The sequence below is a fragment of the Mauremys reevesii genome, linkage group 4 (genome assembly GCF_016161935.1).
Source record: "Mauremys reevesii isolate NIE-2019 linkage group 4, ASM1616193v1, whole genome shotgun sequence".
Lineage (NCBI taxonomy): Eukaryota > Metazoa > Chordata > Testudines > Geoemydidae > Mauremys > Mauremys reevesii.
In genome coordinates this window covers 118293239-118305881 of record NC_052626.1, presented here as the reverse complement: position 1 = coordinate 118305881, position 12643 = coordinate 118293239, and the positions used below count along the sequence as shown (strand labels likewise).

General features: G+C 55.0%; 1 protein-coding gene across 4 annotated transcripts in view; it reads right to left on the bottom strand.

Moving 5' to 3' along the window:
* SYT7 (synaptotagmin 7) overlaps nucleotides 1-12643 on the bottom strand; it is a 165642-nt gene that overhangs the window by 15319 nt on the left and 137680 nt on the right. For all 4 annotated transcript variants that reach the window (XM_039534809.1, XM_039534811.1, XM_039534810.1 and 1 more), the window contains 4 exons: nucleotides 3965-4235; nucleotides 2308-2477; nucleotides 1395-1509; nucleotides 719-918 (listed from right to left, as the gene is read on the bottom strand). In XM_039534809.1, the coding sequence (XP_039390743.1) occupies nucleotides 719-918; nucleotides 1395-1509; nucleotides 2308-2477; nucleotides 3965-4235 (756 nt within the window). The remainder of the gene's footprint in view (nucleotides 1-718; nucleotides 919-1394; nucleotides 1510-2307; nucleotides 2478-3964; nucleotides 4236-12643) is intronic.

Sequence of the window (12643 nt, the reverse complement as noted above, 5' to 3'; positions counted from 1 at the left end):
CTTATGGTCTCTGCCAGTGGTATGTGCCAGTGGCCTAAGCCCTTACTGCATATCCACCGTCTACATGCATGTGTGTCACCTATGCATACGGCCTAGGGCAATGCTGTGAGCCTGTGGCCTATGGCAACGGTGTGAGCCTGTGGCCTGAGGCAATGATTTGAGGCCGTGGCCTATGGCAATGCTGTGAAGCCGTGGCCTAGGGCAATGCTGTGAGGCCGTGGCCTAGGGCAATGCTGTGAGGCCGTGGCCTAGGGCAATGGTGCGAGGCCATGGCCTAGGGCAATGGTGCGAGGCCATGGCCTAAGGCAATGCTGTGAGACTGTGGCCTAGGGCAACGGTGTGAGGCCGTGGCCTAGGGCAGTGGTGGGAGGCCGTGGCCTAAGGCAATGCTGTGAGCCCATGGCCTATGGCAATGGTGGGAGGCCGTGGCCTATGGCAATGCTGTGGGACTGTGGCCTAAGGCAATGCTGTGTGCTGGAACAGGCATTTTAAATGGAAGCATTTCAAGGTTTAAAGCCCTCTCCCTGTCCCAGAGGTGGAAATACAAAATATGCGTAGTGTGCCCCTCTGAGCGCTGCACTGGGACACTAGTGAAGGTCCAGCCTTGGCCTCCCACAGCCCCTCCTCTCTGTGCTGACAGAACTCACTTTCCCGCCACCCCTGTTACCTGCAGGCCCAGGAGACCTGTGGCCCTGGGACTGTCTGGCGGGGGACTCACCTTGCCAATGACGTCATTCCGGCTCAGCCTGTCCTTGTCCATGACGGTGATGATGATGGTCGTCTCTCGCAGCTTCTCGGTGGGGATGTCGAAGATGAAGGACTCGTTGAAGACTGGGTTCAGGCACCGCTTCATTACCACCGTCTTCTTCTTCTCCACCCTCTTGTCCTTGTACATCAGCCACACCTTGACGTAAGGGTCTGCCACAGAGAGGAGAGGGCACAGTGCTCTTAGGCCAGGGCAGGGCTCCTCCCCCTTCTGCTCCTTAACTTGGCCTGTCCTCAGGTTTCCTGCCTCTCATGCCAGGGCCCTCTCTTTCAGCTGGTAGCCTGCAGCCTCCTGCTCAGTGCAGGAGAGAGGGGTCTGTGGGGTAGCTCCCCTTTTTGCTGCAGGATGTACTGGGGAGCTGAGACAGGTCAGGGGGACTCTTGAGTTCCTCCCAGTGTGGGACAGAAGAGTCTCAGAGCTGACCATTCCCTGTGGAAGACAAAGGAGGACTCTCTCCCTGGTGTGGGACAGAGGTACTCCGGACAAGTTCCTCCCTGAGGAGAGGCAGAGGGGGACCTAAGGTGAGGAAGAATAGATTGCAGTTACCCTGCATCTTAGTATGCTGGGGCGAATGGCCCCTTCCAGGACCCCTAGCTCGGTACAGAAGAAGGGCCCTGATTGCCAGTACCTGACGTTCCCCCGATGTCCATGGCTTTCAGATTCCGTGCTTTGATGATATTCACAATGATGGAGTTACCAGAAGGGTTGTAGCAAAGGGACAGGAGGAGTTCTCCCCGACTTCCCTGCAGAGAGGAGAGGTTGTTATAGACTGGGAGAACTCCCCGGGACACCAGCTAGCCTAGCTCAACCAGAGCACCTCGGCAGCCCCGTCCTCACAGAAACCACCTTCAAACATATTTATGGCTGTAACATGCTTTGCTTCTCCCCCACATCCGAAGAAGCTGGCTGTCTAGGGGTGGGACAGAATATGTAGCATGGCTTCAGCTAGCACCATTATTGGAAACAAATTCACATCCACATGGATCAGTGAAAGTATCCCACAGCTGGTGCCAGCCCACGTGTTTGCAGTTGGCTCTAAAGCATGGCCGAGAACTCTTTTCTGTTAGCAGAGTGTCTCCTACAGGATGCACGAGGCCTTAAACCCCTTCTCAGCTGACAGTGGGTAAGACCCATAGGCCTTTGGATTCTGGATAAAGAGTGGATGCAGTCCCCAGGGCTGCCAATACTGCCCCTTTACCGGTACCAGATTCATGGGACCATCATAGATTCATAGATTTTAAGGTCAGAAGGAACCACTCTGCTCATTGTGTCTGACCTCCAGCATAGCACAGGCCAGAGACATGGCTCTCATCCCAGCCTCCAGGAGTGTTGCTGGGATAGTGGTAGATCCCTCTGGGTATCTCACAGAGGTGAGGGTTCGGGGATGTCTTCTCAGGGACCCTTGCTGCGGCAGCTCCAGGATGTCCCCTGGGAGCACTAGGCTATTCTAGTCACTGAGGCCAGCTAATAGCCACGTACACTAAGCCAGGGCATTAGAACGCTGGCTAAGCCTCTCTCTGAACACAAAGCAAAGGCCTTACACTTCCATCGCTGCAGGGTTTCAGCTCCTTCCAGAATGTCTGCATCTGGGTCAGGTCCAACTTGTTGAGTGGAATGGACACCTCTCCGATGGGGTCATTGCGACTGAAGCGGTCATAGTCCAGAACCTGGAGATACAGCACCCGCTGCACCACCTTCTCGTATGGGAAACCTGCCAAGGAGACCAGAGCGGGAGGTGGCTACCCAGGAACGTGGCAACACGGCCAAGTCTGGCAGAGCCATTCCAGATCCATACACATATGTAAACCCAGGTGGCATTCACACAAAAGAGACCATCACTGGCATGCGTCTCTCTAGCCAGTTCTGGCTGGTATATGTTGCTGGGATCAAACAGTGAGTGGAGAGGGGGCACTGGGTAGAGGGAGACACACTTTTCAGTAATTTTATGGCCTCTACTAATATCTGTGGTTACGAGTAATCATCCCTCATGCTTCATGCCACCAGCTGGCCACTGCCAGGGTCAGGAAGGAATCCGACCTTTCACAAACATCATTCCACAATTGGCTGGGTGCATCATAACTGTCTGTGGAGGTGTTTGTATCTTTCTGTGAGTGATCAGGTATTGACTGTTCACCAGAGGCTGGACCCTGATTGATGGTGTGATCTGATACAGCAGGAGGTCAGATCCCAAAGGTGTGATCTTATAGGTCAGGAGGCAGGATGGTCTAATATGGTTTAGCAGAAGCGGAGACAGTGGACCAGGTAGGCCAGAGATGTGGCACACAAGGTGGGACACAGGACTAGTGTGACCAGTGGTTCAGTATGGGGAGGCAGGAGAGGGGATCACAGAGCTGATTGTCCATTGGGGTGGCTGTGGGGGGTAGGTCACAGAATCCCACGCTGGAAGGACCAGGAGGCAGGACATTTGGCCAGACAGGGCAGTGGCTCAAGTTGGGGAGGTAGGAAAGGGTGTACTGGTGCTGACTGACCATGCTGTGATCCAGCATGGTGGGGAGAACAATCGTGTGGAGAGATCAGCTGTGTGGAGAGATCAGCCTAGCAGGAGCTCACTTTGGGCTCCAGTCTGGCAAACCCAGGAACTCGGACTCACCTTCTGTCTCTCTAGGTGTTCATATGGCCAGGGCCGTCCCTAACTATTCTGGGGCCCTATGCAGCCCCCCTGTGGGGTGTGTGTGTGGGGCCCCAGGCCTCCATGGGGGGAGGGGGGCTGGCCTCAGGCCTCCGCATGGAGGGGGAGGGGCTGGCTTGGGGGACAGTGGGGAACCACCCCCCAGCACTCACCACCGGCATGGCTGAGGCTGGGCCGCTGCACTTCCCGCCACCAGGGAGTGCAGGCCCAGCCCTGCCCGCATTCCTCAGGGGAGTGGGGGTGGGGCTGGGGCGGAGCAGGGGCAGGGACCATGGGGAAGAGATGGAGCAGGGGCTGGGGCAGCATGCCCCAAATTGCCAGGTGCCCTACACAGCTGCGTACTTTGTGTATGGGTAAGGACAGCCCTGCATATGGCCCTCATCACCACAGTATCTGAGCGCTGGGAGGCATGAAGTGCTAACCCCATGCTAAAGCCGGGGCCCAGAGGCAGTGGAGAGGCGGTGACTTCCCAGGGTTAGCCGGGGGTCAGTGGCTGAGCTGGGACTCGCTCCTGACCCACGCCCTGTCTGCCCGCCTCTGCCATCTACCTTCAAAGAGGAAGGTCTCGTTCCAGTGCGGATTCAAGTTCTTCCTCTTCACTTTGGTCTCCAGCTTGTTCTTTTTATCCGGCAGCAGGTAGATCTTGACGAAAGGGTCACTGGTGCCACTGAAGTCCTTGGCTGGCAGCTCCTGAGCCTTCATGATCTTGACAGTCAGGGTGGATTCCTGGAAGTTGTAGCCGACGCTGAATTGGATTCGGCCGAGGTTCTCCCTGCTGGAGCTGTCGTGTCCCTCGTCATCCTCAGAGCCTGGGGAGAGCTGAGAGGGGACAGAGAATGGAGAGTCAGCCTGGAGAGCTCAGCATGGGCTAAGCACCATCACCAGGGAGAGACCCAGAGATCTATCTATCTACCTGTCTCATCACCAGGGTATCTATGATTTATGTTCAGTCTTTGAGCACCTCCTCCTGTAGCTGCCCTTCCCCCGCCCCCTCTGTCCCCCTCCCTCCCCAAGATGGGACCAGAGCGGGAGACTGGGCTGATTTCTCCCAATCAGGCAGCTCGGACTCTGCAGACCCAAGAGGCATCTCTAGTTGGGGCAGAGTGTAAATCTGCAGTGAGGAAGGGGGGTTGAAGGCTCCTGGGGAGGGGAGATCACAGCAGTGAGATGGGTAACTCAGTCACTGGGTGGATGAGGCTGGCTTCCATCTGCCTCTGAGGAATGTTACGGTATTGCTTAAATAGCCAGGGCCAATCCTGCAGCCCTGATGTGAGTGTAACGCGAAACACGGCACGGGCTGGGTGCCCCTCTGGGGCGGTTCCCCATAAAGAGGTTTCTTAGGTGGCAGCTGCTGTTTCCACATGGCAAAGCTAGTCCTTTAGCTCAACCAAGCTCATGCTTTTAGACCAGGTTCAATCAGCTGCTGCCCCAGCCAAGGGGAGGGTGAGAGGTGCAGTCGGTGAGAGGGAAGCATGCAGGGTCAAGCTCTCCGAGGCAAGGCTCTGCTGATTATCAACCTGCTTCCTGATAATCAGCAAAACTCCCTGGGCTTCGGCGGGGCCAGGTTCTGGTTTGGGAGTAGAGAAGGTGTCTATGGTCAGAGAGGGAGGTGAGTTTCTTCTGGAGCCCTCTGTATGTCTGGACAGCTCTGCAGAGCTGGGCTAGCATTTCATGCCAGCGTCCAGCTCAGTGCCCTCCAAGAACAATGGACAAAATCCCACCCTTGCCTGAGAGAGGGCAAGTGCTGCCATGCATGGCTCAGGCACAAGAGCTGGCTGAGATGGCCCCCTGCTGGGAGGTGGGGCCTGGTGACTGGTAGACCACACCCTCTGGAATGTGAGGCCAGCCCCCAGCTGGCACGGGAGCCCTGGGAATGCTATGCACAGGCCCCATCACGCTGCTTGCACCAGAGAAGGCGCTTCTGACAGCCAACTAGCTGCATAGCCCGTTTCCCTTGCTGTCACCACCCGACTGCCCCTCTCAGCTTGGAAACCAGCACAGGCGTGTCAGCTGAAGCTGGGGAAGAACTGGCACAGAGCTGTGGGCAGGCAGGGCCTGCTGGGGACAGGTGCTGCATCAACACAGCAAATGAGTCTCTTCAGGCCGCTAGTGGAGCTGAACCCAGGACTGTCTGTACAAAAAGCACAGGCTTCTACCATTTGAGCTAAAGGACCGGACCTGCCAGCCACCTGGAGTAGCATATATATAAGCTCTGTGATTTAGCCACCAGAGCACTTGGTTACTCTGCTTCTTGTCAGCGACGTGTTGAGCCAACTCACTAGCCAGCAATTTACCCTGCTTGACCTCAGCTCTCGGCTTGCCTGCCCTGGCAATCAGCACTGCCTGTTTCTCATGGGCCTCTCCAAAATGCCCTTGCTTCTCCAGTACCAATTGCCAGCAGGAACGGAGCTCACAGGCCACCACAACCCAGCTCAGCTCCCTCTGCTTGTCTCATCTAGGCTCTTTGTGAGCATTTCCACTGATGGGACCTCCCCAACCTCAGTCCATTGTCAGAGCATTAGCAGGCACCTCATCTAAATGTGCTCTTCCCATGCTTAGGGCCCTTGCTTCTTGTTAAACTCCAATCATTCCCAGCTTCCTTTCTCTTATCTCTGCTCTGCTGCTGGCACAGAGGCCTATGCCTCCCTGCTCCCTGCATTTCTTTAAGGCACGTATGCATAGCTCCTGTGACGGTCTCTTAGATGGGAGGCCTTCCAACTCTCCCAGCTCCCACGCTCCCCTTTGTACTCCCTGTTTTACTGCTCATAATAACGAATCAGCGATTAATAATGACTAGCTCAGTTGCACCACGGCTTCCCCCTGGTGGTGTGCAGGGGAATTATCATAATTCTGCTTTCACACTATACTGTATCGCTCCCCAGATCTCTCCGTATTCCATGACGAAAAGCTTTCCTATGTTGGAGTTAAGGTTGAAAATACACATCAATCATTTCCAGGGAAATGGTCTTAAAAGGATGTTTTGTTTTAAACAAAACAAAACAAATCCCTAGAATGCCAGGAAAATCAAAATCCAAACAAACATCTGAAAGGTTGAAAATGTCAACAGTCAACGAAACAGACTTTACATTGGCCTGTCCCTCCACACCCAGGGCATGCGCTGTACAAAACACGCCTATTTTGCTGAGGACTTTAATACACATGCCGGCACAGGCTAGGAACATCTTTGATCCTGAGTGGCCCAGATTGTGGTTTGGATGATAGGGCTGTGGAGGGGAGCAACTTTCCTTGCATCTCTGCATGTTACCCAGAGCTGGGGACTGAGCAGGCAGGAGTGAGCAGTTGCTGCGTACATGGAAAGGGTCTTCCCTCTATTCCCTGACCAGAGCAGCCAGTACACGGGGTGTTGTAATTTGTGGCTGGTCCGGGCCTGCAGTTAATCACTACCCTGCAGAGCAAGGGGGAAGCAGGGGAGGGACTGTAACACAGAAGGGTGTCTCTGAACTATGATGCCCCCTGGGCATAGATAGACACCAACTCTGTGAGTGCTCTGGGGCTCAAGCACCCATGGAAAAAAAACAGTGGGTGTTCAGCACCCACGAGCCACAGCTGTTCTGCAGCACCACCGACCAGCTGTTTGGCAGCTGGGGAGAGGCGCTTCGGGGAGAGTGGAGAGCAGCGAGCAATGGGCGGGTGGGGCCTCAGAGGAGGGGAGTAGAAGGTGGGGCTCAGGGCAAAACAGGGGTGGAGCACCTACAGGGAAAAATAAAAGTCAGTGCCTCTGCCCCTGGGGCTTCTCAAGAGGTGGCGCAGTTGATATACCACCCCTTGCATAGGGTGGTGCCTAGAGGCACAATGTAACCCTATAGTTGCCTGCTTGCGTATGAGGGTTCAAAAAAAGAACTAGATAAGTCCATGGAGAAAAGGTCCATCAATGGCTATTAGCCAGGATGGTCAGGCACGCCACCCCATGCTCTGGGTGTCCTTACATTGGCACAGACTCTGTGGGTGCTCCACCCACCGGCAGCCCCCCATCAGCTCCCCCCCACCCCCTCAGTGCCTCCCACCCGCCGGCAGGCCCTGCGGATCAGCACCTCCCGCTCCTGCCCCATGCCTCCCACCCACCACAGTCAGCTGTTTCACGGCATTCAGGAGGCTCTGAGAGGGAGGGGGGAGGAGCGAGGACATGGCCTGCTCGGGGGAGGGGGCAGAACTGGGCGCGAAGAGACGGGCAGGGGGTGGAGTCTTGGGGGAAGGGGTGAAGTGGGGGCCTGGGGCAGAGCTGGGGGTCGAGCACCCCCTGGCACTTTGGAAAATTGGCGCCTGTGTGTCCTTAGGCTTCTGACTGACAGATGCTGGGACTGGACAACATGGGATGGGTCACTCGATAATTACCCTGTTCTGTTCATTCCCTCTGTAGCATCTGGCACTGGCCACTCTCAGAAGACAGGATACTGGGCTAGATGGGCCATCGGTCTGACACAGTCTGGCCGTTCTTATGTTCAAGTTCAAAGCATTTGCTAACCCTTATGCCCAGTCTCAGCCAGTAGTGCTCTGGCATGAGGCCTTGGAACTGGAAACTCTTTAATAAGGACTTTAGGCAGGGTGAGTTTTACATTCTGAAATGCTGTGTGTGTTCAGAGTTTCCCTAAGCCCTTGATGAATGCTACGGTGGCTTCAGGAGATACAAATCCACAGCACGTACAAGATGCTAAATGTCTCTGCTGACTCCCATGGCAAGGTCAACACTTTCCAATTACAAATCTCCTGCTCCTCAGCACCTGGCCTCAAATCATACAAGTTCTTCTAAGGATTTTAAAGAAGTTCTAGTTTGGCGGGCTCCAAACAGATATAACAAAGGACCGAGCGCTCCTAAGCTGGGGGACTACAGTTTTAATGTTGGTTTCCTGAATGGTCCTAACTAGAGTGGGCCAAAAAATGAATTTCTATCCCATTGAAAGTTCTGGGATTTTGAAATGTGGTTTCGCCCCCAGTTGGGACAAAGAGTCAAAATCTTGGAATTTTTGGCAAAACAAAATATTTGGAAATATCCCCTTTCAGTCTTGTCAAAACACATGATTTCAATCAGGTCACGTTTCATTTTGACTAACAGAATGGAATTAATACAATATAAATGTAGAAATCTTTCAAAATCATCCATCTTTTTCAGGTTTTGAAAAACAAAATGAAATGAAAATTTCAATTAAAAATGAAACAAACATATTAATTTTGTTTCGAAATGTCCTGTTGAAAAATTTAGACTAAAACAATATTTTCCTGCAAAAAAATGTTTTCAGTTCATCCCTGGCAAGAAAAGTTTTTGGTCAGAACATTTCGGCCAGCTATACATGTGGGTTTTAGATGCTTGGGTCTCCTGCCCCCCACTAACAGACACCCCGGTTCTGCTGCTCTCGCCCCACCTGACCCTTCTCCACTGCCTCACACATAGAAGCACTGCAGTAGTCCAGCTTAAAACACTTGTGAACGTGCATCTAATGACTCATCCCACCAGCCTCTCCTGACTTAGCCAAAGTCCTCACTGAGGCCAACACAGACTAAAGCAAACAAGGAGTTTCCAGACTGAGCTCTCTTTGGCTGAGTCTGCGCTCACAGAGCTGCTTCTAACTGAAGACATAGGAGAGATCTGGTTTAAGCACAGTTGGTTCAGTGTGTCCATGCTGGAGACCTGTTACAGTTTTCCCCATACCCACACTGCCCTCTAGGTATCTATCCCACAGTTCCCAGAAGCAGAGGCTTTTGGAAGATGTTGCAAGGCCAATGGTGCCATGAGGGACAGTCGTGGGAGGACTGTTTGAACCATGTGGGTTGTTACGCCAGCGACCTCTGTTCACGCTGCCATTATCATGCTGCAGACTGAGACATTTCTTAGCCTGTCCCATCCTAGTGCTCCATGGCAGGAATGGGCACTGTTTAGGACACTTTTGGGTGTTGATGGGAGGTATTTCACAAGCGAGGGGCTCAGGCTGCGCTCTGGTCAGCCCCAAAAACCCTCCCCAAGAAATGAGGAAGACGGCTGTTCTTAAACCCTCACATCTCCCAGACGCCTTGTGCATTTTGCGTCCAATGTCCCACAGCTTTGTACGTGAGCCTTGGAGCAACAGCCTGACACTAAGGAAGGAGAAGTTCAGGCCGAGATATTAGAAGCAAGGTTCTTAATGGGTACGGTAGAAACCACAGAAAGTCGAAGCAGCAAGGATCAATAAACAGTATTATAAAGTATAATATTCTTAATATTATGTGAATAATGTGTGAATATTTTCTATTTACTTTTGTATTTTACTGCAGCCAGGTGGATGAACAAGGAAATGTGTTTGAATAGAATGGAAGTGCCAACAGAGGCCAGGAAGAGTGTATGCCAAGAGAGGGTGAAGGGGACAAAGAGGAGGTACTTTGGAGTGAGACACTGGAGACACAGAGGGGAATGGGACTGACAGAGGCTGACTGTTTTGGGGGGGAGAAACTCTGAAGCTGGTTCTGGGGAGCCCCATAATAAACCTTCTGTTTTGCTGGGTTCTTTTTTCTAAACCATCTCTGTGTTTTCTGACTGTGCTACCCTGAGTTCCTGTCTCTGGCTCTGTCTGGTCCCCACTCAGACTTCTGGCTTGGGAACACCCTGGGTGGGGGACCTGCATGCTGAACCTGGCACCTGAAGGACCTCTGAAGATGAAAGCTGTCATGGAAGTGGTCTGCCCTGAGAGGAGTCTCCCCAGAGTCCTGACTGGCTTTGAAGGAGTGGTTCCAGAGCATCAGAGAGGTCTCCCCCCTCATGACTGGCTTTGAAGAGTGGTTCCCGCATCCCAGCATCCCGTCCCACCCCAAGCCTTCCCTGAGGCTAAGGCAAAACTAAGCTGCCCCTCCCCCCTTTGTTGCCTCAGGCTAACAGCATTTCAGGCTCACTAAGTAGGGGCACATCCAGCAGATCGAGGACATAGGGGCATTGCCAGCTATTCGAGGGACATGATCATCATTGCAAGATAAACTCCATGCAGTTTGGGGCCCAAAAAAAAGGAGGGATGGAAAAAATTGAAAAATGATGGAGGATGAGAAAAAATGGAGGGGGAGGGGGAAGGGGCTTAGGAATGAGAGAGGGGAAGGAGGATGGAGGATGGTTTAGACTAGAGAAGAAGGGGGGAGGATAGATAGGGAGAGACTGAGAGATACTGTCTGATGGGATGCAGAAAGAGGGTTCAGGGGTCATGGGGTCATAGGGGAGGGAGGAGTGAGTGGGAGTTGGGGTTGAGGAGGAGAGTGGGGAGGAGGAGGTGGAATTGGACTGGAAGGTTTATGGTGTTGATGGTGGTTAAGGAGGTGGTTGGGTTGAGGAGGGTGGGGACCTGTGCTGCTTTGAGCCTGAGGTGATTTATGGAAAAGGTGTGGCTGCCTTCCTTTTGTTGATGAGGTTGACTAGGTCCTGAGGTGAGGGCCCCTCCTTGGAGTTATGAATCCTAAACTGACCCTGAAATGCCTGAGGCAGCTTCACTGTTTTGCTATTCAATGGCAAGTTTTCTGGGCAGGGCGTCAGGAACTTGGTTGGCAGCAGGGCTGCCAGGAGGGCTGGGGCAGGGAGGACCAGGGAGGGCCTCCTGAGCTAGGGCCACCCCTCCTCTCCCCCTCCCCTCCCCCAAAGGACCCTCCTCCTCCCCCTCCCCCTCAGCCTCCTCAGGAGGCTCCTCACCCCAAACATGGTGGAGGTCTAGGCCCCTTGTGCTCACAGGAGGCCTCCCCCCCCTGGGGTCGGGAGGGGGGGGCCCCTGGGGAGCTCATGGTGCTGGCCCTGGTGCTGGGGGGGGAGGGGGCACAGGGCGCTGTAGGAGTGGGGGGCCCCAGCTGGCCAGGTCTAGGGGGGCACAGTATCACAAAAGCCCAGGCTGCCCCAGTGGCACAGGTGCAAGCTCGTGGCACAAAAACAAACCCAAGATGCCAGCCAACATACTAAGCCCCAGCAGCAAAGGTATAACAGGAACAACCCCCCCACCCCAGGTAGGCAACAGGCTGCCCTGGAAACAACCCCCAAAAGCCCTGACTGCAGTGGGTGACAACAACATGCAGGAAACAAATGTCACAACACACAATTGGATTATTCAACCCATACAAACAGGCATTCAGTCCAAATAATACAATTCATCATTCAGTGACATAAATTGCCTCTGGGAATTCTTGGGCCTGAGATCTGTGGCGAGTGCCTGTGCTGGGCAGCCTCTGCTGACCAGTGGGGCAGCCTGCAGTGGCTCTCGCTCTGTGGGCCTGCAGGGCACAGCCTCTGCAGGCCTGCGCCAGGCAGGCCCCCTAGACTGGGCTGGGCTGGGGGGTGCTGGGAGGGGGGGCTGGGCTGGGGGGGGGCGGGAAGGGGGGGCTGATGGGGGGAGGGAGGGAGGGGGGAGGGGAGGGGAGGGGAGGGGGGGGGGGGGGAGGGAGTGGGGAGGGGGAAGAGGTGGAGGGGACAGGGGAGGGCAGGAGGGAGGGGGGCAGGTAGGTGGGCAGGGGGGTGTGTGGGGAGGTGTGGTGGGGGGGGGGGGCTGTGATGGGCAGAGCAGCTGGTCTGCTCTGCGGGGGTGCTGGGGTGGGTGTCAGGAAGCTCCCATTGCTGCTCCTTTGCCCCCACCCCCTCCTGTGTGTGCCCATGCCACCCCCCCTGGGTCTCCCCTCCTGTCTCTGTCTGTCCTCCCCACCTCCTGTCAGTCTGTCCCTGTCTGTCTGTCTGCCTCCCTGTGTTGTCTGTCTGTGTGTCTGTCCCTGTGTCCCCCCTGTGTCTGTGTGTGGCTCTCCCCCCTGTGTCCCCCTGCTGTGTCTGGCTGCCCCCCCCTGTGTCTGTCTGTCTGTCCCCCCCACTCCCCCCCCAGCTGTGTGTTGTGTCTGTCTGTCCCCCCCCACCCCGGTGTGTGTGTTCTGCCACCAACCCCTGCTGTGTGTGTCTGTCTGTCTCTGTCCCCCGTGTGTCTGTGTGTGTGTCTCTCTGTCCCCCTGTGTGTGTGTCTGTCCCCACAACCCTGGCTGTGTCCTTGTGTCTGTCTGTCCCCCCCCCCCCCTGCTGTCTCTCTGTCCTCTGCCCCCCTGTGTGTGTCTGTCCTGTCCCCCCCCCCCCCCCTGTCCCCCTGTGTCCCCCCCCCCCCCCCTGTGTGTGTGTGTTGTGTGTCTGTGTGTCTGTCCTGTGCTGTGTGTGTGTGTCTGTGTGTCCCCTGGCTGTGTCCTGTGTCTGTCTGTCTGTCCCCCCCTGCTCTGTCTGTCTGTCCCTGTCTGTGTGTCTGTGG